Source organism: Aedes aegypti, chromosome 2 (assembly GCF_002204515.2).
Source record: "Aedes aegypti strain LVP_AGWG chromosome 2, AaegL5.0 Primary Assembly, whole genome shotgun sequence".
Classification (NCBI taxonomy): domain Eukaryota; kingdom Metazoa; phylum Arthropoda; class Insecta; order Diptera; family Culicidae; genus Aedes; species Aedes aegypti.
Window position 1 is genome coordinate 42576977 of NC_035108.1, and position 22409 is coordinate 42599385.

At 37.8% G+C, this 22409-nt stretch overlaps 1 protein-coding gene across 1 annotated transcript in view; it reads right to left on the reverse strand.

Moving 5' to 3' along the window:
* Positions 1-4776: 4776 nt before the first annotated feature.
* The window catches only part of LOC5570464 (5-hydroxytryptamine receptor), a 56781-nt gene continuing 39148 nt past the window's right edge, over positions 4777-22409 (reverse strand). Inside the window, exons 7-8 of the mRNA XM_021845710.1 lie at positions 14090-14293; positions 4777-5719 (exon numbers count right to left, since the gene is read on the reverse strand). Of these exons, the coding sequence (XP_021701402.1) occupies positions 5069-5719; positions 14090-14293 (855 nt within the window). The 3' untranslated portion in view covers positions 4777-5068. The remainder of the gene's footprint in view (positions 5720-14089; positions 14294-22409) is intronic.

Genomic DNA, 22409 nt, shown 5'->3' on the forward strand with positions numbered 1-22409 from the left:
TACGATCACTGTTGATGAACTGTATCTGGCTCTAGTTTATAAAAGGATTTTAGTAGAAGACATTTCATAAAAAAAATCATACCAATTTTGTTGTTTAACGAGGATTGAATCATCGGTATATTGTATTGCAAAAGTTTATCTAATCAAGCCAAAAATCTGAAAAATTAAGGCCTGAAGCTTAGAGTTAAACAAAAAACTTGTACATTCTCCAAATTGATGGCTTTGTTGGAATATATTGATAATAATTTATCTTCTATATAAATAAAAATGGAATTGTGTTTGTATGTCGCGAAATGGCTTACAAACGGGTCAACGGATTTGAATTAATCATTCTTCGTTTTGTTTATCAAGGGTTCCGACGTGTTTGTGTGTATAAAAATCCAAGAATATTAACCGAGAAAGTCGAAAAAAACGAGCGTGAACGGAACTGTCATTTTGTATGGGGCGATTCAAATCGTTTTCCAACAGCCTACTTGATGGTAAGACGAAGTTTGTCGGGACCACTTGTACATCATAAAGATTAAAAGAAAATAAGAGTAAAGAGCATCTGATGGCTATCCAAGTAACATTTTCAAAGATGCTTGCATGTTTTAAAAGAGTTTTATGACGGTAATGGACAATACCATCGATAAAAGTTTCAATAAGTATTGTTAGCGTACTTTACCACTCTGATGAAATCATATCAAAACGTATCGCTGAGGCGTCCGATTTAAAAACGGTCTTCGACAAAGTTCTAGCTGATGAATGTATCTCACAGTATCAACGTAGCTCTAATCCCCAAGAGCACATGGGCAAACTCTATGACCGATTGGATGAATTGGTTGCTTTTCTCATAGTAATTCCCATACAAACTTTGAAGGGCTTGTGTAGTCTCAATTTTCATCCAATTGAGCTCAAATTTTGGAGGGACACTCAGAATTTGATCTAGAATCGAATGAGCGGTGTGGAGCAAAAACGATTTTTTGAACCACTCTAATGGACATGGATTTCTTTGAACGGTAGAATAAACTTAAGAAGACGGAGATGTACCTTGTCATATTTCATTCAACAAATGGCTCATCAATTTTCAGTTGGTTCAAGTGATAAAAAAACATGTTATATAACTTAAACTGATCAAAATCCTTGATTCTTGTAAATTTTAGGGCCGAATAAAATAAAATAATCGTAAGCCCAAATAAATAATCGTAAACCCAAAATCATCATTCTTTTTTCAAAATCTCGCATAAATGAAATGAATATTCAAATAGATTTCAATAGATTTCCAACACAGTTTTAACTTGTTTAATTACAGTTTGGTTCTTTTACATCAGGCCATCACCCACTGTTCATCAGTTAGACCAGTGCTTCCCAAACTTTTTCAACTTTCGCCCCCTTGAGGCCAATATTAATCTGGAATCGCCCCCCTGATGTGTGATTCAAATATTTTAATAAGGACAAAAAATGTCTTTGACGCGCATATCCAAAGAATCATAATACAATAACTATTATGTACATTTAAAAATATTTTCTTAAATATCGGTAGCCTGGACTGTAAATTAAAATATCGATTTTAAAAATATCTTGCGTACATTACAGGCAATGATTTAGTCTGCAAAAGTTTGGTCCAGTTTCAACTTAACAAATGTAATGTGGCGCCTTGTGACATAGTTGGGGGCGAAGTTCTCCAAAACTATTTAATTTCACATGAATATGTCATATCTGGGTGAACTGCAATGATTCTGTTCACAATTTTTCGTTTTTGATAGATCTTACCCCGTGAATTGTGATTAATCTGCTATTTCTCAAATTACTGGAATAATTTTCAGAAATTGTGAGTAATAAATGCCTGACGTTTCTAACGTTTTTCTTTATCCAATCCAAAAACCTTGAAAATTATATGAAAATCCAATATGTTTTTCAACTCAATTATCCGTTCAATTTATCAAAAGGGTGTTTTTCTAACACCAAGAAAAACTCGATTTTTTCGGACGTTCTGGAGGTGTAAATCCAACGCATTTCTGAAATTACTTCAAATCTATTTATAAATAGAGTTTTTTTGGCTATGGCATCGCTTGAACGCGATTTTTGTAGGCTAAATTTTCCAAAATTTGTTTATAAAACGATTAAAAACATCACAAATGGTACTGTAGATTTTTTTGAAAAAAGCTGAATGCCAGAAATTTTAACTTCCAAATCTTCCAAATATTAACTTTCAAATCTTATTCAAAAAGCTCAATGAACAACTCAAATATGTTGTGTTTGACAATCATGTAATGTTGTCTAAAATAATTTTAAAATGACCATGATTAGAGATGTAACAATCTAAGGTAAAATAGTCCTAGAAATATTTGAGTTTGGAATTGATTAACCTTCAGATGTGTGTCCTCCAAAGGTTATGAGTAATTATTTTCAAATGCTCCCATGTTAGCTTTTTCGCCGCCTTTCTGGATTTTTCGCCCCCCAAATTCTGTTTTACAAATTTTCGCCCCCTTGAGTTTGAAAATCGCCCCCAGGGGGGCGAATTCGCCCACTTTGGGAATCACTGAGTTAGACTAAACAGCATAGGTCTGTACTGGGAGGGAGGGACCGATACTACACACGAAATATGACACAAAAATATTTCAAACTCCAAGAAAACTCCAGCATGCCAAAGACAATCAAGGCAGACTTGATGAAAATCGCTAGTTTTCTTTTGTTGTGTACCTTCGATCGTTCTGGACAAACATGGTTAAAGGGCCAAAACTTTCAACGCACTTTATTTTCGTTTCTATAGGAAAAAGTGTAATTATGCGTATTTGAATACATTATGTTCAATCATAACAAATGGTGCTATAGTGACTCACTTTTGAATAAGCTTTTTGAATAAGCTTTTGTCACATTTGATAAAATGCAAAAACAAGTTTTGATCAATTACGCGCTTTTATCATGTTTGACCATTGTTTAAGATCTGGGCTCACAGTGACAGTTCGTGACAGCAGAATCTCGGCTCACTATGACGTACACTACCCGTCATAAATACGGACTCACTCAAATAAGTATTGCAACACACAGCTGAATATTGAATCACCCTGAAAAGTTTAGCATCACCTCAAAACAGGTAATTTCTTATTGCTATATCTCGAGATCCTTACGACTTACAAAGAAGCGATCTTCGGCAAAGTTGTTCAGGGGATCAAGGACATCCGGAAAGCGAACAGTTAAGTTCGCGATTTTGCCGCTAGGTGGCGCTAGTGAGCATTTAAAATTGAGCATTTTGAACCAGATCTAGCTTGTGATCCGAAAGAGATAGAAAGTTCGGGTCTTCGGCAAAGTTGCTCAGGGGTTCAAGGACATCCGGAAAGGGAACAGTTTAGTTCGTGATTTTGCCGCTAGGTGGCGCTAGTGAGCATTTAAAATTGAGCATTTTGAACTAGTTCTAGCTTGTGATCCATAAGAGATAGAAAGTTCGGGTCTTCGGTAAGTAAAGAACAGAAATAAAGTAAAGGACATCCAAATATCAAATTTTTTGGTTCCTAATTTTGCCACTAGGTTGCACTAGTACGCATATTTAATTAAATAATATATGAAACAAATTCTATTTTTCGAGCCAGATGAGATATGATGATGAATCGAAGCCAAAGTTCAAATTTTCAAAAGCACGGATCTGGAGAACCAAACATCCGATTGAGCTGAAAACTTAATCGATTGGTCACCACCAGCTAGTGACCAATCGATTAAGTTTTCAGCTCAATCGGATGTTTGGTTCTCCAGATCCGTGCTTTTGAAAATTTGAACTTTGGCTTCGATTTATCTTCACCTTAATCGATTGCCAATTCGATTCAATTAGTGTTGAAAATCTGCAAAAAAAAACCATCAATTTTAGTTTAAAACTGATACAAAATTGAAACTTGATCAATTTGGATAAAAAAAAAACAATCTGACAACTTATTATCAACATCAAAGTTTCTCATCCTCCTAGGGTTGCTGAGATCTTACCATAAAAATTATAGTTTAGACAAGAAACGTCAAGTGGGGTTGATTTAAAGCATTATTGCTACCTAGCAAAAAAAGCTGGATTATTTTGGTCAGCCATTAAAATTTTGTAAGGAATTTACTGAATACTCAACTTTTGAAAGAGAAAACGCGAGGTTTCGCTTATTGATCTCTAGCAACAATCTGAATGCATACCTCAATATTATTTTAACGAATTTTAACGAAAAAGAAGATTGTCAAGGACGACAAAACAATCCTATGCTTGTGAAAATAGTTGTTAAGCCTTGTCATTATTGTTATTTCTCTAATCTACATGTTGCCTTGGATTTTTTCCCATGTTTCAGATTGCTGCCTGATCCTCGGCAATGTTCTTCATCGTAAAAATATCTATCGATGTCTGCGTTTAGAATTTTATAGAGGTTAATGTATGACCTCTGACGACTTTTCATTGCAAAAGCCAGTTTTCCCATAATAAATCACCTACAAACTTTGAACGGCTGGCGCTTAATTATATCTTGACCGATCGAGCTGAAATATTGCCCAGTTGATAACGAAATCAAAAAAAGTGAACTGGAGCGAAAATTTTGTCCCACATTGTTTGTGCAGTCTTAAGAGTTTTATCATTGTCTGATCACATTTTTCATACATTTAAGGATTCTGTAAAACTTCACACTGTATTTTAAAATACCTCGAAAATCATAAAAGATATCTTTGAAAATTAATCAATGTAATAGAAGGCACAAGTGAATTAAGATAAGAAATAAAATGCTGTTAATTTTTCCAATTCGATTCAAAATGCATTTAAATCACTTGAATCACGTCTTTGTCATGTATATTTGAGTTTGTATCAATTTCAAGCTGATTTTTGCCCATTATGGAAGTGCTAGGAATATTGATTTCCAGCCCACAGTGCCTCGCAGTGACAAAATCTCATTTCAAACGTAAAATGGCGGATCCAAATTGCACCAGTCAAAAGGTGGGAAATCACTTACCTCGACTGCATCCGTCGAATTCCGTTGTATGGATGGAATGTGCCCTATACGAGTTGCACCGTTTCCGGGTTGGTGATTGTGAAGTGACACAAAGGTGGTTCGAGTTTCGATGGAGTGGCCTAGTATTACAGCTTCCCTCGCCGATAGTTGGTGCTTCGATGCGTTCCGAATAGAATACGCTTGAAGGCCTGTCGGAATTCAGGGCTGAAGATGGTGTAGATGACTGGGTTGAGCGTGGAGTTGAAATATCCCAGCCAGAGGAAAAGGGACGCTACCGTGTCGTTGATATAACAGGACTCGCACAATGGCAGCAGAAGAGCCGTCAGAAAAAATGGCAACCAACAGACGACGAAAGCCCCGGTGATGATGGCAAGGGTTTTAGCTGCCTTCCGTTCCCGCTTCGCTTCCAGGGTTTCCTTGCGTTTGGAGACCTGGGCGTGCGGATTCGGAGTGCTGGCAATGTTCTGTGACGATCCGATGTGAGTGTGAGACCCACTGAGCATTGTAGGTGAGTGCTGAATCGGGGGCACGAGGGTATTATTGCTCGTGGGGCGAAGCGATAAATGCGATGAATGCTGGTGTTGGTGCTGTTGCTGGGTCGATAGCTGTTGTGTGTTAGCACCCGATGAGGAATTGCCATTGCTGCTGCTGTTGTTGTTGTGATTATTGTTGTTCGCTTCCATTCCGACTGCCGTTGGCTCTGACAGCTGTCGATGTTCCACTTCATGGGAAACGGTTGGGATTTGGCTGTTCCCCACCGCTGCCACCGTTGGCGCCTACGATTGGTGAACGAATGCAGCGAAACAATAGAAACTCATTAGCGGATTATGGATTAACAAATGGAACAAAGCCGTAACAATTTGATTATTGTATCCTACATTAATAAATATGGGTCGTTCCATAACAAATACTCACAGAAAAAGTACAAACTCGTAGTAGTAGGTGATGTGGTTTAAAATGTCACTAACTTAAAAAAAAAGTATTTTGCAACAACAAATTTACTCATTCCATGAAATCGGTTGAAAGATTCGAAAATTGAGGGGTCCAAAGGCAGATAGATTTAAGTTTCATTTTGATCGGTTGTGGGACAATTATACGAAAAAAATCTACTATTTCCAAGTTTCCCAACGTTATTTTTAGGTAAGTTTTCCGTCCAGAACTGAAAAAATAGCATAATTCGTAGAAGATTGGCTTGTTGCAATAACAAAACAATACACTTCTCAATTTTAAATAAGTACAGTCGGGTCTCATATTGACTGCATTCCTAAAACGCGCACTCCTATTAGACACACTAGGGCGTTATAGGAGACCCAGGGCTTATGAAATTACATCACTTTGGGGGTGTTGTATAATATCTCGTCGGGTAAAAGCACCGGTTTTGGCCAGCCTAAGAGAAAATGTCAAATAAAATGTAATGGAAAGCCGTATTTATGCTACAAATATGTCAAATGCAAGCTTTCAATCCGTATTATGTGTGTAAAATATCAAAAATGAGCTATAACCATTTTTTCGCTTTGAAAATCCCGTTGGTCAATATAGGCCAACGGAACCAGTTTTGGCCAGAGATTTATTTTTGGTTCCTAAATTGGCCAATCGCATTGATTTCTCATGAGAGTGGCCAAATAAGGAATACCCTGGCCAAATTAGGTGTATGGGAGTTGAAATTATAAGGAAAATGAATTGCTTTTCTTATGTTTTGAATCAATTTGGACGAGTAAATGAACGTAGCTCTATGATGTGAATGTGATCTATTGAACACAAAAGGTTCCATGCTGATTGGCTATGTAAAACGGTGTATAATCCACTATGGCTACAACTGGCGTATGGCCAAAACCGGTGCTTCTACCCTATATCAAAAGAGATAGCACAGTACTGTCATCGGCGTAGTTTCAGTGTTATGTACGATCTACCTCTAGGAGTTGAGGATCATCCTTTTAAATGAGAACTTGGTCGGTAGGGGCGCTTTTTCTGATTTACACTATATGAACCACGAGGGATAAGGGCAACCTCACCATTTTTTGGTCCAAATTTATACCAAAATGGACCTGTCAAAATAAAATAGATCAAACCGCGCGCGCATGCACCGGTTGTTGTATTTTTGCAATCCATTTCGAATGTGATCAACGAGAACAAACCAATAGTGAATTGAACAGCAGAATTTATCAAACCTGAAGAATTCCGAAGGAACTCTGAAGGAGTACACGGATGAACAGCAAAGGAATTCCCGGATGGATCGCGACAGAATTCGCAGCGAAGCTTGGAAAAAATTCCGGCAGAGCTCCGAAAGAATTACCGGCAGAGCTCCGAAGGTATTCTCGGTGGCGCTTTTCTCCGGGAATTTTAAAGGGAATTTCCAACAGCATTTCCTTCGGGAATTTCATCTAGAAATTCTGCCGGGGAATTACTCTAGACGCATCTCCAAAGATTTCATCAAGAAATACTTCCAAAAAATCATCTGTGGATTTTCTCAAAAAATTCTTTACGTATTTTTTCAGAGAATTTAAAACAGGAATTTCTCCTGGAAACTCTTTGGAGATTGCACTTGGAATTTCCTCCAGGAAGTCCTCTGGGAATTTCAAAGATTCCTCCGGGGATATCCCCCAACATTTATTCTGAGGATTTACAGCTGGAATACCTCCGGTGATTTGCTGCAGGAATTTCTCCGGGGATTTGCCCCAGGAATTCCATCGGGAATCTATTTCCTTTATAAATTTTTTCGAGGATTTCGTCCAAAAATTCTTTCGGAGATTTTTCCAAGAGCTCCTTTTCGGGGATTTCGTATGAAAATTCATTAAGAAGTTCCTTCAGAGGATTTCCGATAGTAAATCCTTTGGGGATTTGTTCAAAAATTCATAAGGAATTCTCCTGAAGATTTTCTCCAGAAATTCTTTCGGGGATTTTTTCAGAGAATTTTTCCGGAGACATCTTTTAGAAATTCTCGGGATTTGAACCAGGAATTTTTCCGGGGATTTTTTGCAGGAATTTATCCCAAAATTTCTGCAGAAAATCCTCCGGAGATTTGAAGGATTCCTTCGGCGATATCCTTAGAAACTTCTCCGGGAGTTTACACCAGAAATTTCTCAGGGGATCATCAATAGCTTGTACTGCGGAGATTTCGTCCAGAAATTTCTCGAAGAATTTTGTCCAGAAATTCTTCCAGGGATTTCCTCCAGGATATCTTCAAGAAGCACCACCGAGGATTTTCTCCCGCAATTCCTTCTTGGATTTCCTCCAGGAATTCTTCTGGGGATTTTGTCCAGAAATTCCTCCTGGAACTTCGTCTAGAAACTCATCTGGCGATCTGCTCCAGGTATTCGTTCATAGATTTTCTCTATAAATTTCTTCAGAGATGTTCTTCATTAATATTTAAGGGGATTTCCAACAGCAATTCCTCTGATGATTTCCATAGCATAAGCAAAAGCATAGATGACCGTACAATTCGTAGTTGCTACTCCGTGATTGACCAGAACAATCGAGGTTGCACAGGGAATCAATGAATGAGGCTTGGGATTAGCTTACCATTCTTCAATGTGCACAAATCGAGAGTTCAAATTTGAAAGTCAATACGGCGCCGGCCATGTCCTTACGGTCATCGGGGAAGGGAAGGAATGTTAGTATGATTACTGTTGTTACTAGAGACCGAGATCACCTCTACATCTCCACGGTTGTCATGGAAAGGATATTGGGTTAGTGGGATAAGGTAGAGATCTGGGAGTCATTAATGTTTGGTGATGCGATCCATGATATAATCACGCCTAACCGGATTCGCGAAATAATTCGATATTCGCATTGTACGCCCAAGTAACAATTTCAATGCTTTCTGATCTTAGATGTTATTTATTGGGGTTTTATGAGAGGTGCATTAAATCATAACAGATTTAACAGAGCATTGAATAGAGCAAATCGGACTTTTTAGTGAAAACCACTTAAAAGTGCTTTGTAGATACCTATAAGTGCTTCTGTTAAATCTTACTTGCCGGCCTAGTTTGTAGATAATAAATTTTATTTTGGAGGAGTTCTGTAGTGTCTATTAAAACCTATAGTTAAAACTTCATTTTGCTTGTCTTACAAAGACAACGTTAAAACTCCCAAGACTTCATTAAGTCATGTTAAAGTCTTCTCAAAACTTAACGATCTGATGCGTGATATTGGACTGCAGTCTGCTTGTTATAATCAATATCGTTGTCGATAATAATAATCATTTAGAGAATTATTAGTTTATCAGTAGAGAAAAATAGGAATGGCAAATATCCTTCCTGTAAAATTATCCGATTACTGTGCGTAGCGTATAGGTCCCATGCTTGCTTGTACTTCCCGTTCTAGCGGGATAACTGTTCGGCACCCGGCTGAACTACACGGCTAAAGTTTTAATTTTCCTGGTACTTCTATCACTTACCGTTTTCTGCATCTATACAGCCGATCAACCACAAGCTTCGGTATAACAAATAGTAATTTCATTCCAGTTAAAACAATACTAGCTATATAACGGAACGAATTTAGTTCATTAAATTGCTTCACAAAATAATATATTTTGCTTTGTTTACCTTTTTGACAGCTCTAGTTTTCCTGAGTGCATTTAGTTTAAGCCAATGCTCCCATAAAACCCGTTTGTCTTAGTGCAGAACAAATAATCTGATTTAAGAATATTTTAGCCAGTGAAGGATTTTGGGGAAGGATTCTTAAAATCAAAAGCTCTCATGAATGATTATATTGTACGGAATGACCACCAATTGATCTTGAACCATCCCAGACAAAACCAACATGATTTAGCTGGATGGAATCCATTTTTATTGTCGCCATTTCGGGCACATAATTACAATTTGCTTTGAAAATTCCATTTTATGATTGAGATCAGCATGAAATCATTCTAAAAATGGAATGGAATAAAATATTAGACAGGCAATTATGATATCGTTAGTATGGCGCGTTGCTGTAAATCAAAACAAAATGTGTCATTCCATCAGTAAATTTTCTTTGGCGTGAATTTCACGCGATTGTATGGAAATTTACCGCCACGCAAAAAAAAATATTATTTTGATTTATTATTATTAGTCGGCAGACATCATGATGGTTTCAATATTTTAAAAAAGGTTATGACTCATAAACAACTTGTTGACTGATGTTTGTTCAATCGTAAGCTCTTAACATTGGTTTTATTCCGTATTTTAGGATATCGCAAAAGATTTAATACCGCTAGTTGAGCTCAATATGACTATACAATAGCTCTTATGTGTGTTTTATAGATCACTACAAGAGTAGATGTATTCATACACTACAAAACTAAGAAGTATAGACACGGTTTAAAGATATAGTCTTAACAACCTCCTGTAGAGTGGGCCTTTTGGGGTTTAACGGAGTTTTATCAAAGGTTTATTAGGGTTGTTAAAACTAATAAGTTTTAAAATGAGTTTTAACGATATGGTTGTAACAATAGCTTGTAGTAAATGAGAAAACTAATAATGTTACTTGGGCGACGAACAAGTGTTCATCACTCGCCCACGCAAGAGCAAGCGACGCGATCAATAGATCAAACACTTCTAGCGATCCACGGCGCTTTTTCATTTCTCTGAGCGAACGACGTGCGTCAAGTTTGATCCTGCCCCCATCGCCCGCCCTCGCAGGAGCAAGCGTCAAGGTCGAAGGATCAAACACTACTCAGCAATTCCTCTGATGATTTCCATAAGAAATACTTCTAGGGATTTTGTCCAGCAATTTCTCCGGGGATATCATCCAGGAATTCCTCCGAGTATATTCCCCAGAAAAATCATCCAGTTTTTTCAAAGAATTCCCCTAAGAATTTTCCCTAAGAACTCTTCCGAGGATTTTCATCAAATCTCTTAAGAATTCTTAAATTCCTTCGGAGATTTCCTCAAGAAATTCCTCGGAGGATGTTATCCAGAAATTCTTGCGGAGTTTCTTTCATAGAATTCTTCTGGGGATTTCCCCCAAGAATTCTTCCGGAGATTTTCTCCTGAAATTTCTTCGAGAATTTCGAAAAGCAATTCCTACGGGATTTCCTACGGGAATTTCAAGGATTTCTCGGGATGTTCCCCAAAACCCCCTCGGGAAATTTCTCCAGGAATTCCCCAGGAGATTTCTAATAGTAATTTATTCGGGGATTTCGTACAAAACTTCTTCCGGGCTTTTCTCTAGGAATTGCTCCAGGAATTTACTCCAGAAGCACCTCCGGAGATTGGTCCAGAAATTCATCCGTGGATTTCTTCCAGAAACGCCTCTGTCGATTTGCTCCACGAGTTTTTCCGGGGATTTTCTACACGAATTTGTCAGGGGATTTCATTCAGAAATTCTTCCGGGGATTCATTCATTGGATTTCTCCAGGAATTAATCCGGAGATTTCTCCCCAGAGTCCCATTTTTCACAAGGATTTCCTCTGAGGCCGAGGATTTTCCCCAACGATTTTCTCCAGATATTCCTCCAGAGATATTGTCCAAGAATTCATCTGGGAATTCTTTTGGAGCTCTACCAGGAATTCCTTCGAATTTACTTCTTAATTTCTCCAGAAATTTCTCTAGATTTCGTCAAGCAATTACCCGGGAGTTCCTCTAGAAACACCTCCATGAATTATTCCGTTATTCCTCCAGGATTTCCATTTGAAGATTAACTAGGATTTTGTCTAGAATTGCTCTGTAGGTCCTCCACAATTCTTCCGGAGTTCCTTCAGCAATTTCTCCGAAGTTCCTCCTGAAGCTTTGGAGGAACTTCAGCGAATATGCTGGATAGAATCCAGAAGAGTTGCAAAAATAACTCCGTAGTTATCTCTAGAGCAACTTAGGAGGAATTACCGGAGAAGTTTCGAAGGAATTGCAAGAGAAACTCTTAAAGAAGTCCAAAGGAAATCCTAGAAGAACTCAGGAGGCGTTGCTGGAGAAACTCTGGATGTGTTTCTGGACGAACTCCGGGGTAATTGCTTGACGAACTCTGGAGAAATTCTTGGAGACACTAAGAAGAACATTCGAAGCAAAGGGAACAAATCCTCGGAAGAATTTTCGGAGGTAATCTACGTAGCAATTTTTGAAGAATTTCTGGAGAAAATTCCCGGAGAAATTCCCAGAAAAACCCAGAAGAACGCTACCCGGAAGAATTCCTGCACGAATTTCCAGGAGAATTTTTTTTTAAAGAAATCCCTAGAGGAAAGCCCCGAAAGAATTTCTGGACAAAACCCCTAGAGGAATTCCTGGACGAAATCCCCGCAGGAATTCTTGGGGTAAATTCTCAAAGGGAGCAATTTCCCGGAAGATTTTTTAGAGGTAATCTATGGAGCAATTTTTGTAGGAATTCCTGGAGGAAAGCCCCGGAATAATTTCCGGATAAAATCCCCGGAGGAGTTCTTTGGGGATATCCTGAAGGAACTCTTGGAAAAAAGAAGTTCTTGATATCCCCGGGGGAATATTTGAAGTTCCCGGAGGAGTCCCTGGAGGAAATTCTCGGACCAATTCCTGGTGGAAATTCCCGGAGAAATTCATGGTGCAATTTCCAGAGATATTCCTGGAAAAACTCTCTCCCGGGAGAATTCCTGAACGAAATACCAGGAGGAATTTTTTTAAATGAAATCTCTAGTGGTATTCACGGAAAAACATTCTGGACAAAATCCCCAAATGGATTCCTGGACGAAATTCCGGTAGGAAATTCTCGAAGGGAGCAAATCCCCGGAAGATTTTTCGGAGGTTATCTACGGAGCAATTTTTGGAGGAATTCCTGCTGAAGAGCCCTGTAATAATTTCTGGAGATAATTCCCGGACGAGTTCTTGGGGGATATCTCTAGAAGAATCATTGAAATTCCCGAAGGAATTCTTGGCAAAAAGTAGTTCTTGATATCCCCTGAGGAATTCTTAGAGGAAATTCAGGACCAATTCCTAGAGGAAATCCCTGGAAGATGTTTTGGAGGTGATCTGCGTAGCAATTTTTGGAGGAATTCCTGAAGGAAAGCCCCGGAATAATTTCTGGAGAAAATCCCCTGTGAAATTCTTGAAATCCCCAAAAAAATCTTGAGAAATGTAGTTCTTGATATCCCCGGAGGAATTCCTGAAGGAAATTCTCAGACCAATTCCCGGAAAAAATCTCCTGAGGGATTCCTGGAGGAAATTCCCGGAGAAATTTCTGGTGCAATTTACAGAGAAATTTCTGGACGAAATCTCTGGTTGAATTCTCTAAAAAAAACCCCGGGAGATTCTTGGATGGAAACCCCGCAAGAATTGCTTTTGGAAATTCTCTGAGATATTTCTGGAGAAAATACCCGGAGGGAATCCTTAAAATCCTCGGAGGAAATCTCAGGAGAAACTTCTTGTTCAAATCCTCAGAGAAATTCCTGGGGGAAATCTTCGAATGTATTTGCTAAAAAAAATAACCCCCGAAGGAATGTCTGGACGAAATTCCCAGAGGAATTCCTAGACGAAATCCACACAGGAATTGCTTATGGAAATCCCTTGAGAAATTATTGGAGAAAATTCCCGGAGAAATTATTGGAAAAAACTTGCGGCTCAAATAACGTTAGCCCTTGTGCTACTGAACAAATTTGCCGAAGACGCCATCTTTCCAAGTGGTAAGGCTACTAAGCTATGCGCAAAACAAAAATGCAATCAAGGGGATGGTCCAGTCTTTTTTTTTTCTTTAGGCTGATACAAATATTAATTTACTTTTATGTCCGAGACCACTTCGAAGGTACGAGGGGGGGATAAAAATAAATAAGGAACAAAAAAATAAAAATGAAAAAAAAAAGTTATTTTTTCGAATTTTTATTTTTAACGATACTTGTTAAACTTTTTTCAATCGTCATCTGGATCATTATTTTACCTGTTTTTTTTTATTTTAAAAATTTAAAAAACCTATGTCAACAAAATGATGAATCTTTTTTTTTTCTCCCCTTCAAAATTTTCGGATTTTTGAAGGGGGGGGGGCGACATAAAAGAAAATTAATATTTGTATCAGCCTTATTAACGTGAATTTTAACACATATGGCTAGTTCTTCACTCAGGATGGTCCAGTCGGTATAAAAAGGGGCTTTTTGCATGTTTTAAATGAAGAAACATCTGACCAAAATTAAGTCGTGATGTTCGATTGCTCGTGTAGCTCGGTGTGGAACGACCCATATGTTGCTTTTTGAGCTAATTTCAAACACGAATGCGTACCTCGTCACTACTGAAGGCCGTCTCCACGCCACCCGTTTTTCGCTCCGCATTCGAGCTGCCCTCGGTGTCCTCGACCGTGTTGACGGTGTTAGTTGAGTTCCCTTCCACCAGCCCCAACTGGGAGGCTGCCGATTTGGCCGGATTGCTGAATTTCTTCTTCAGGCGAAACCGTATTTTCGATTTGGTCTGCTTCGGTGTTTCTTCCTGTAATGAAACATGGAATAGCTTGGTGAAAGACTCTTGAATGGCGACAGATAAAAAATTATTTTATTAGCCTGCTCTTGGTTGCTGATTAGAACGGAAAATCGCATGGCTTACACTACTGAGGCAATAACTACACTGTGTTGCAATAAAACTGAAAGAAAAACTAAACCTCAGTTTTTTTTTGTTTGGTGATATTCAATTGATTTTCTTTACATTCTTTTTATTCGAAGAATTACTCGAGCATTTTTTATTAGCATATACATATATAGAATTTCTTCAATGAGTATCGAGAACATTCTCAGGATGAAAATGTTATGATTCATTACTTATAAAAAATAAAGAGTAATCAACCTAAACATTCCTTCAAAATTTCATCTAGGAATCCTTTATGAATTTTCTTCAAAAACATTAAAAATCTGCCTTCTAGGACTCCAACGTGTTCATGCGAGAGAAAGTTCAGAAAACTCACTGGCTACGTTGAGAAATTGTGAAAATTCACAAGTAGGGTATAAGGTACCACAAACCAACTCATAGCGATCAAGAGTGCGATGTTAATCCACTGTGATTTCTTAATTGATCTTCGAAAGCTTTTCATGTTTCCTAAAATATGTTACACAGTGTTCCAATTTCGCTTAGAAGAAAGCTGTAACATCGACTTGAGAAACTCGAGTTGCCTGCCCATCTTAATTTGCGCGCTCTGCAGAATGGTTAATTAGTTGAGCGTGCCTGACGTACTAAAAGGGGAGTAATTTACTGTTTTTGGCTGCCATGAAGCCCGATTCCAAACCATGCGAACCCCATTCTCTGACTGGTTATTACGCAAGACATGTGCCATCCTGTGGATCGGAATTAATGAGTGGAACGTACCTATACATATTCGATTGGCCAGCCCAGGATGATTTCCGTGGAAATGACCCTCGAAACTAAATCAGATTGGAGTTGAATGGCACCGTGGGTGGGACACCACTAACTGAATGCCAATGGCATCGGTTCACTAAATCATCGCGTCGGTTCTGGGAACGGAAAACGTTTTCGTTTGTCGATCGTTCTCTGAGACTCAACAACGTAACACACAAATATTGTGCCCTATTATTGATTTAACGGCATATGATTTGCAGAATGGCCATTTCATTCGTTTTATTTCCAATCGTTAACGATAATTGCACCCGTTTTTTCATGTAGGTTTTAATAACTGTTGTTTAATAAAAAGCGAATCTCTAAAAACAATTGCAAACACTTTAATCTTAACGGAGCACGAAATAGCTGGAATGTTTTCAAAGATTAATCATGAAAATTAAAAAATCGAATTTGCTACTGTTTTATTTAATTACTTTAAGAATTTTATAGATACACGTATTTTAACCTTAACTCAAAGGCCGTCTTGTATCATCGTACTTGCCACACGGTCTACTTACGCGAAAATGGCAACTTTGACAAAGAAAGCTCCTAATTAATAACGGTGGAAGCACTAATTTAACACTAAACTGAGAAGCAAGCTCTGTCCCAGTGAGAACGTAATGCCAAGAAGAAGTAGAAGGCCGTCTTTAGTGTCGCGTAATAAACTCAACTTTTATATAAGTCGAGCCTTTTGAAACGGGACAATCAGAATCACAGTGTATGTTTGATTAACTATTTTATACAATAATTTGCAAAGAAGTACATATTTTAGTGATACCCGAACTCATGACTTTGTGTATGTGATCTCACGATTGTACAAAATTTAAAGCCATACTGAATCCGAGTGTTAACCATTAATTGAACATATTTCATCTTGGGTATTCGTACAGCTTGAGGACTCCTGAAAATCACTCAAAACATTCTACAAAATCTATTGAAGTTCATAAGAAAAAATTGAGAATTCCCAAAAATCCTTCGGAAACTTCTAAAACTCAAATTCCTCGAATCTTGCATCTAGAAACTCTTACCAACCCATTGGAACAATCTTTGGAACCCTAAGGTTTAAAAACGTCTTCAAACTACTTGGAATCCATGGACTAGGTTTATAATCTTTTGGAGCAACATAAAAGCTTCTGTAAATCTCTTGCAAAATTCCGAGAATTCCTGGAGAGAGTTTAAAAATTATGGAATTGGGGAAGTGGCATTCGAGATAACGGGGTAGAATCGTAAACCCCCTCATATATCCCAAAAATTTGTTTTGAAATCATTGGGGTTCTAATATTTTCTACTAGGAAAAACACAGGAAATCCAATGAATTTCTCCTGGGATTACGCTAAGAATTTATTTTCAAATACTTTAAGAATTTTATTCTAGAAATAACCTTGAAGAATTCTTCCGAAAGTTTTGCCTCGAATGTGACAAGGTTTTTATTTAATGGATTTATATTCTTGTTGAAATTCTTCAAAGTATTGAAATAATTCATAACTACTTTTATGGAGACCTTCAGGATTTTTAGCTAAGTTTTTGCAGTATTCATGCTCCTTCAGAAATTTACTGAAGTGTTCAAAAATCAATTCGATCATAAATAGTACAGGTGCACCAATTATAATTTGACTTATATGATGTGTTTCACTAGAAATGTGTTGACATTTAGAGATATTCAAAATATGGATGTTTTCGAAATTTCACAAATAGCCAAATAGGGAACCACTATACTGCCCATAACTGTATATTTGTAACGTTCGACAAATGTAGGCATTGAGTAAATGGAATACCAAATGTTCATTTTATGGCAGAATAAGAGGAAACTAAAATTTCTAAAAATTACCAGGAACTCAAAAGTGCTTATTTGAAACTAATATTTTGTACAACTCATATCGCATACTAGGTGAATTGTCAAAAAATAATTCTGATAGAAATTTCTTTGCTATCACATTACGAGGCTCATTTATAATCTCAAGGTGACCGTTATGCGGTTTTAATTACCAATGTGACAAAACAACTTGGTATTTTTTCGAATTTTCTAGAACAATTTCACGGATTTCAGTAAGTTGATCGAAAGTATTTATCATTTGATGACTCTCCATGGTATTAACTCCATTTTGTCAAAAATGTCGGATGTGACTGTTTTGCAGTTATGGCCAGTATAGCCAGTACACATTTTCTATACCTTGTTTAAAAATAACTCAATAAACTAATTAAGATACTTGTTCAGCAATGTCTGCAGGAAGTATTTCAAGGATTTATCTAGAAATCATCCAAGAGTATTGCAATTGATGCCTATTATGATTTCACTTAAATGTCCGTCAGAAACTTTTTCAATAACTCATCTTTCTGCAATAGAAGTACCAGAAACTTTTCTGGTTTCCGAATTGCTTTTCAAGTTTTATTTTTTTCAGACAGTCCTTCAGGATTGTTTAAACATTTATCTTCTTCTTGTTGGCATTTACGTCCCCAATGGGACAGAGCCAGCTACTCAGCGTAGTGTTCTAAGAGCACTTCCACAGTTATTAACTGAGAGCTTTCTTTGCCTTTTTTGGTTGGTATTTTTGCATTCGTATATCGTGTGGTACGATGATACTCTACGCCCAGGGCAGTCAAGGAAATTTTCATTACGAAAAGATCCTGAAACGAGCTATCAATACTACCTCTAGTGTACCAGTTATGACCAAAGTGGTTCCCTACATGGCCATGCGTGAATTCACGAAAATTTTCACATTTGTGACAACAACGGCGCGGGAAGTGATTGGTTTTAGTCAACGATGAAGGAGAAACGACTGGTTCGATGAAGAGTGCCAGATAGTGACAAAAATGGAGAATGTCGCCAGAAGCCGTATGCTTGTGGCCAGTGCCCGACAGAACAGAGAGCGGTACAGGGCAGTGAGAGCCGAAGCAAAGCGAATCCACCGCAGAAAAAAAAAAGGCAACACGAAGAAGGTGTGGCAGCTGAAGCTCAGGATCGCATGAACATTAACAATATGCGGAGATTTTATGCAACAAACAACGGCGCTCGCCTTGTGCAATGATAGTGAATGAAATTTGCTGATCGATAAAACGGCGTTTGCTGCCAGGTGGAAGAAGTACTTTCAGCAATTGTTGAACAGTGAAAATGAAAATGTAGTGAGAAACAGGATGAACATTGAGGATGACGACCAAGCTGTGGGTCCATCGACCATATACTGCAGTGCATTCTGTTTAACAGACTGAGTCCGCTTGAAGAGTCCTTTGTCGCCGAGTAAGAAGCTGATTTTCGGTAGGGACAACGGACCGTGTAAAGAAAAGTTAGTTGGAGTTTTTAAAGAAACTCCTTCTAGATATTTAGATGTTGTTATAGGACCGGACCAGTTTCGGACCTCTTCAGAGCAAATTCGTAATTTTGAGTTGAATATGCTTTAAACTGTAACTAGTTTAGTTAATAGGTTTTTTATTACTGTTTATAGGTTAAGATTTGTCCTTAACTTTAATTTGTCCGTCGTTTGTAACTGTAGGGTTTTGTTCCAATTTGTGTTAAGGCTTATATATATATATATATAGTTTAAGGAGTTCATTAGGTACTCACAATTCACGTAATTTCACAAATTAAGGAATGATTTCAAATAACAAATTAAGTAGATTAAGTAGCATCAAATTTATGCACTCTACTAGTTATAATGCAAGCATGACTTTTCAATTTCATGACAGCTGTCCTACCTAAGCTCCCTATCAGAGCAACAGCATTCGCATTCGCATGGCACTCAATCTGCTTCCCTGTGGTATCTTTGTGAGGGCGGTACTGAACGCGCTGATCCGTGTTGCCAACACGCCCCCTCCCGTACTGCTTCAAGTCTTTTTATGCTGTTAGTCGCCGGTTGTCGCATTATACCAAAAGAAGTCTGATCATCCAGTCCATCACGTCCAGGATACACCCGAATGATTCTTCCTCTGATCCAGCTATTTCTCACTCCTTCGTTTACGACGATGACCAGATCACCGACGTTGATCCCCTGAACCTCTCCAAACCACTTCGGCTGTCGAGCGATAACCGGAGGATATTCTCGGATCCATCGCATCCAGAATCGGTCCAACATAACCTGAGCAACGTTCCAGTTCGACCGCAACTCTCCTCAGTTGGACGGACCGATGGTTGGACGATTCCGCTGAAACCGAGTAATGGGAAGTGGTTCCACGTTAGGGCAGTTGATTCCTCACCTTCCAGCGGAAAGTAAGTTAGAGGTCGTGAGTTCATCGTAGATTCCTCCTCCGCAAGGGCCATTATGAATGTCTCCTCTTCTGGGATACTCGACAACTCCATGTAAGGGGGCTGGGGTAGTTTGCCCACGTTAAAGAAAACAGCGATTTTGAATGTGAAAAACATTATTTTATGCTCTTTTTTAATTATGGTCGGATAAACAAACATGTTTTCTTTCAAATAGTAGAAACAGCTATCCATTTTAGCTTTTTTGGGGTAATAAATAATTTTTTGAAAAATGCTTGCTTAACTGCATATGTATTGTTTTGCGGAGTATACCCCATTAGGCATAAAGACGTTAGACATAAGGACTTTAGGCATAAGTATGTTAGGCATAATGGACGTTAGGCATAAATACATTAGGCATAACGGATGTTAGGCATAAAATACGTTAGGCATAATGGACGTATGGCATAAAATAATTTGCGTGTGTGTCATTTAAAACTCTTCTCATATCGAAAATTGTTCGGGTCCATTTACAAATTTAATTACAGTGATGGAGGTGGGTGGGTGTCCTTAAGATGTACCAGTTCATAAAAAGTAATAGAAAATTCATACAAAAAGCGTTACGTGGGTGTGGGTTAGTTGATTGGTTATAAATTACTATTTCCGGTGTTATGAAATTTAACAATGAATCCATTATCGGAAGATATGGAAGAAGATTGTTATCATGGACATTGTTATCATTTTTAAGTCTAGTTAAATCCATTTTTGTAAATATCCATTTATATTTGCGATGAGTAAGTGTTATTTATTTCAAGAGATATTTTGTTTTTTTGAGTATATGACATTTTTTGTTACATTTTTCTTACATAATTGCGTTTATTATAAAGAAGGGAAATCTTCTATGTAATTTTTAGTACTTATAATGCATATGATTAACTGGAGGACAACAACCTAGAGTCAAGTCAAAAATTCATGTTATGATAGGTGACATAATCTTCAACAATAATATTCTGGTAGTGTGACGCCAATAAAAACGTTACATTCCCACTTCGAATCTGCTCATCAATTTAATGTGATGAAAACCGTTCTTTTGCCTCTTCTGCCAACAATTTTCGACGATTTTCAAACAATTTTGATTAGCCACATACGCCCCGAAAGCACCTTGAACATATTTGAAGTTCGTTGAATTTGAAAAGTATACTTTGATTTCAAAGTCAATTTAACAGTCAAGCTCAAATTTAACATAGCGTAGTATTCAGCATTTAGCATAGCATGCATTTTTATGGAAGTATTTACATCTACAATAAGAACAGCAAAGATCCACAAAACGGCATATTATTGAAAGAAGGTCCTTTCTTACAGTCAATAGATTGACCGTATAAGTATAAAGAATAGCCTATGATCCAAAGAAGGTAAAATGTATGAAGGAAGTATTAAGAGTAATAGTGACATAAATTTTTAAATAAATATGTCTCGAAAAAACAGTTTAATTATAAAAAAAGGAAAAAATTTCTGATTAAAACATTGGCAGCACTAACTCCAACAATTTTGTAGACAGTATACCTATAAAGAACAGCCTTCAGTTTAAAGAAGGGATAATCTCTGATGAAAAATTTGTCAATGTGTACAACCAAACTCAAAAAATGAGCAGCAGTTATAGTGTTGTTCATATCCTTGGAATTACGCCTAAGCTCTCAGCTTAGTGTTCTAGGAGCACTTCCACCATTATCCACCAACCAAATTTTTGCTATGCCATTTTGCATTCCTATTTGTGCACGATACATGAGCACGTTTATACTTCATGGCCTAGGATCCTGGATCGACTTGAAACCGAACTAAAATATCTTCAGAATGGCTTTAATCTATGGTCACAGAAGTTACCACAAAGCTAATGAAGGCAATTGCCAGCATTTTCATGCTAATCATTTAATCAAGTTTTGTCCTAGAAATTGACCTCAAAGGACTCACAACTATGGGACGACTGATAGGCAATCGTATTTCAAAGGACACACTTTTGATCTTTGAAGCTCTCCACAATTACCAAAAAAGTCAGCTCACTTTTCACAAACAATTTCATTTTTTTTATTTTGGGAATTATGCCTATCATCCATTATGCCTAATGTCCATTATGCCAAACATCCATTATGCCAAACGTCCATTATGCCTATCGTATTTATGCCTATCGTATTTATGCCTATCGTACTTATGCCTAACGTCCTTATGCCTAACGTATTTATGTTTTGCGGGGTAAAATGCCCCGCTTCAGTCCTGCGTTAGCCGAGCTGTAAACGTACGCACACAATCATGCTTGTTTATAGGCTGCATACATCCGAGCGTTTGTTCGGGCGAAAAATGTACATTTGGAAGGTTTAAATTTGTGCGTAACTTCAACGTGGCATTACGTTTGGTAGAATTTGAATTCAAACGGCTGTTGCGGTGTTATGAAATAGGGGTGGTCGTTTTGCTCCCTGAGTTGATTAAAGTTTAGGTCCTTTGATAAGCTTTTTCAAGGACAAATTTAACATATATTTTGCATGTAATACAAACTATGACAGTGCACAAGTTGGCTTTCGGTGATAATTTCAAAAATTTGGTTATTTATTAACCTGAAAAATGAGCTTGAAAATCGCACAAAATTGCGACGAGAACAGTGAAAACCGGTTTTATACATTTTTAAGGATTTTTTTATATTAGTAGAAGCATTTTTATTCATTTTCTATGATCTAGGATGAAAAAAAGCATTCTAAAACACATCGTTCGTCTAAATCAAGGGTGGCGCGTTCCGCCCCCTATGAGCATATTACCCCCAGTTCCCTTACGCTAAACCTGACTTAATTAAACGTACTAGCCGTTCCAACACGCCTCCCATATGGGGGACGTACGGAGGGTTGTGTTTCCATTGGGTTTCGGCGTTCGTGAACGTCTCCTCTAGACCTCGATTTACCGCTTCGATCTGTTGTCTCAATTATGCGCTAGCCCCGTGGAAGTTGGTACCTTGATCCGAGTATATTTGCTGCGGCGCATTTCGGCGGGCGATGAACCTGC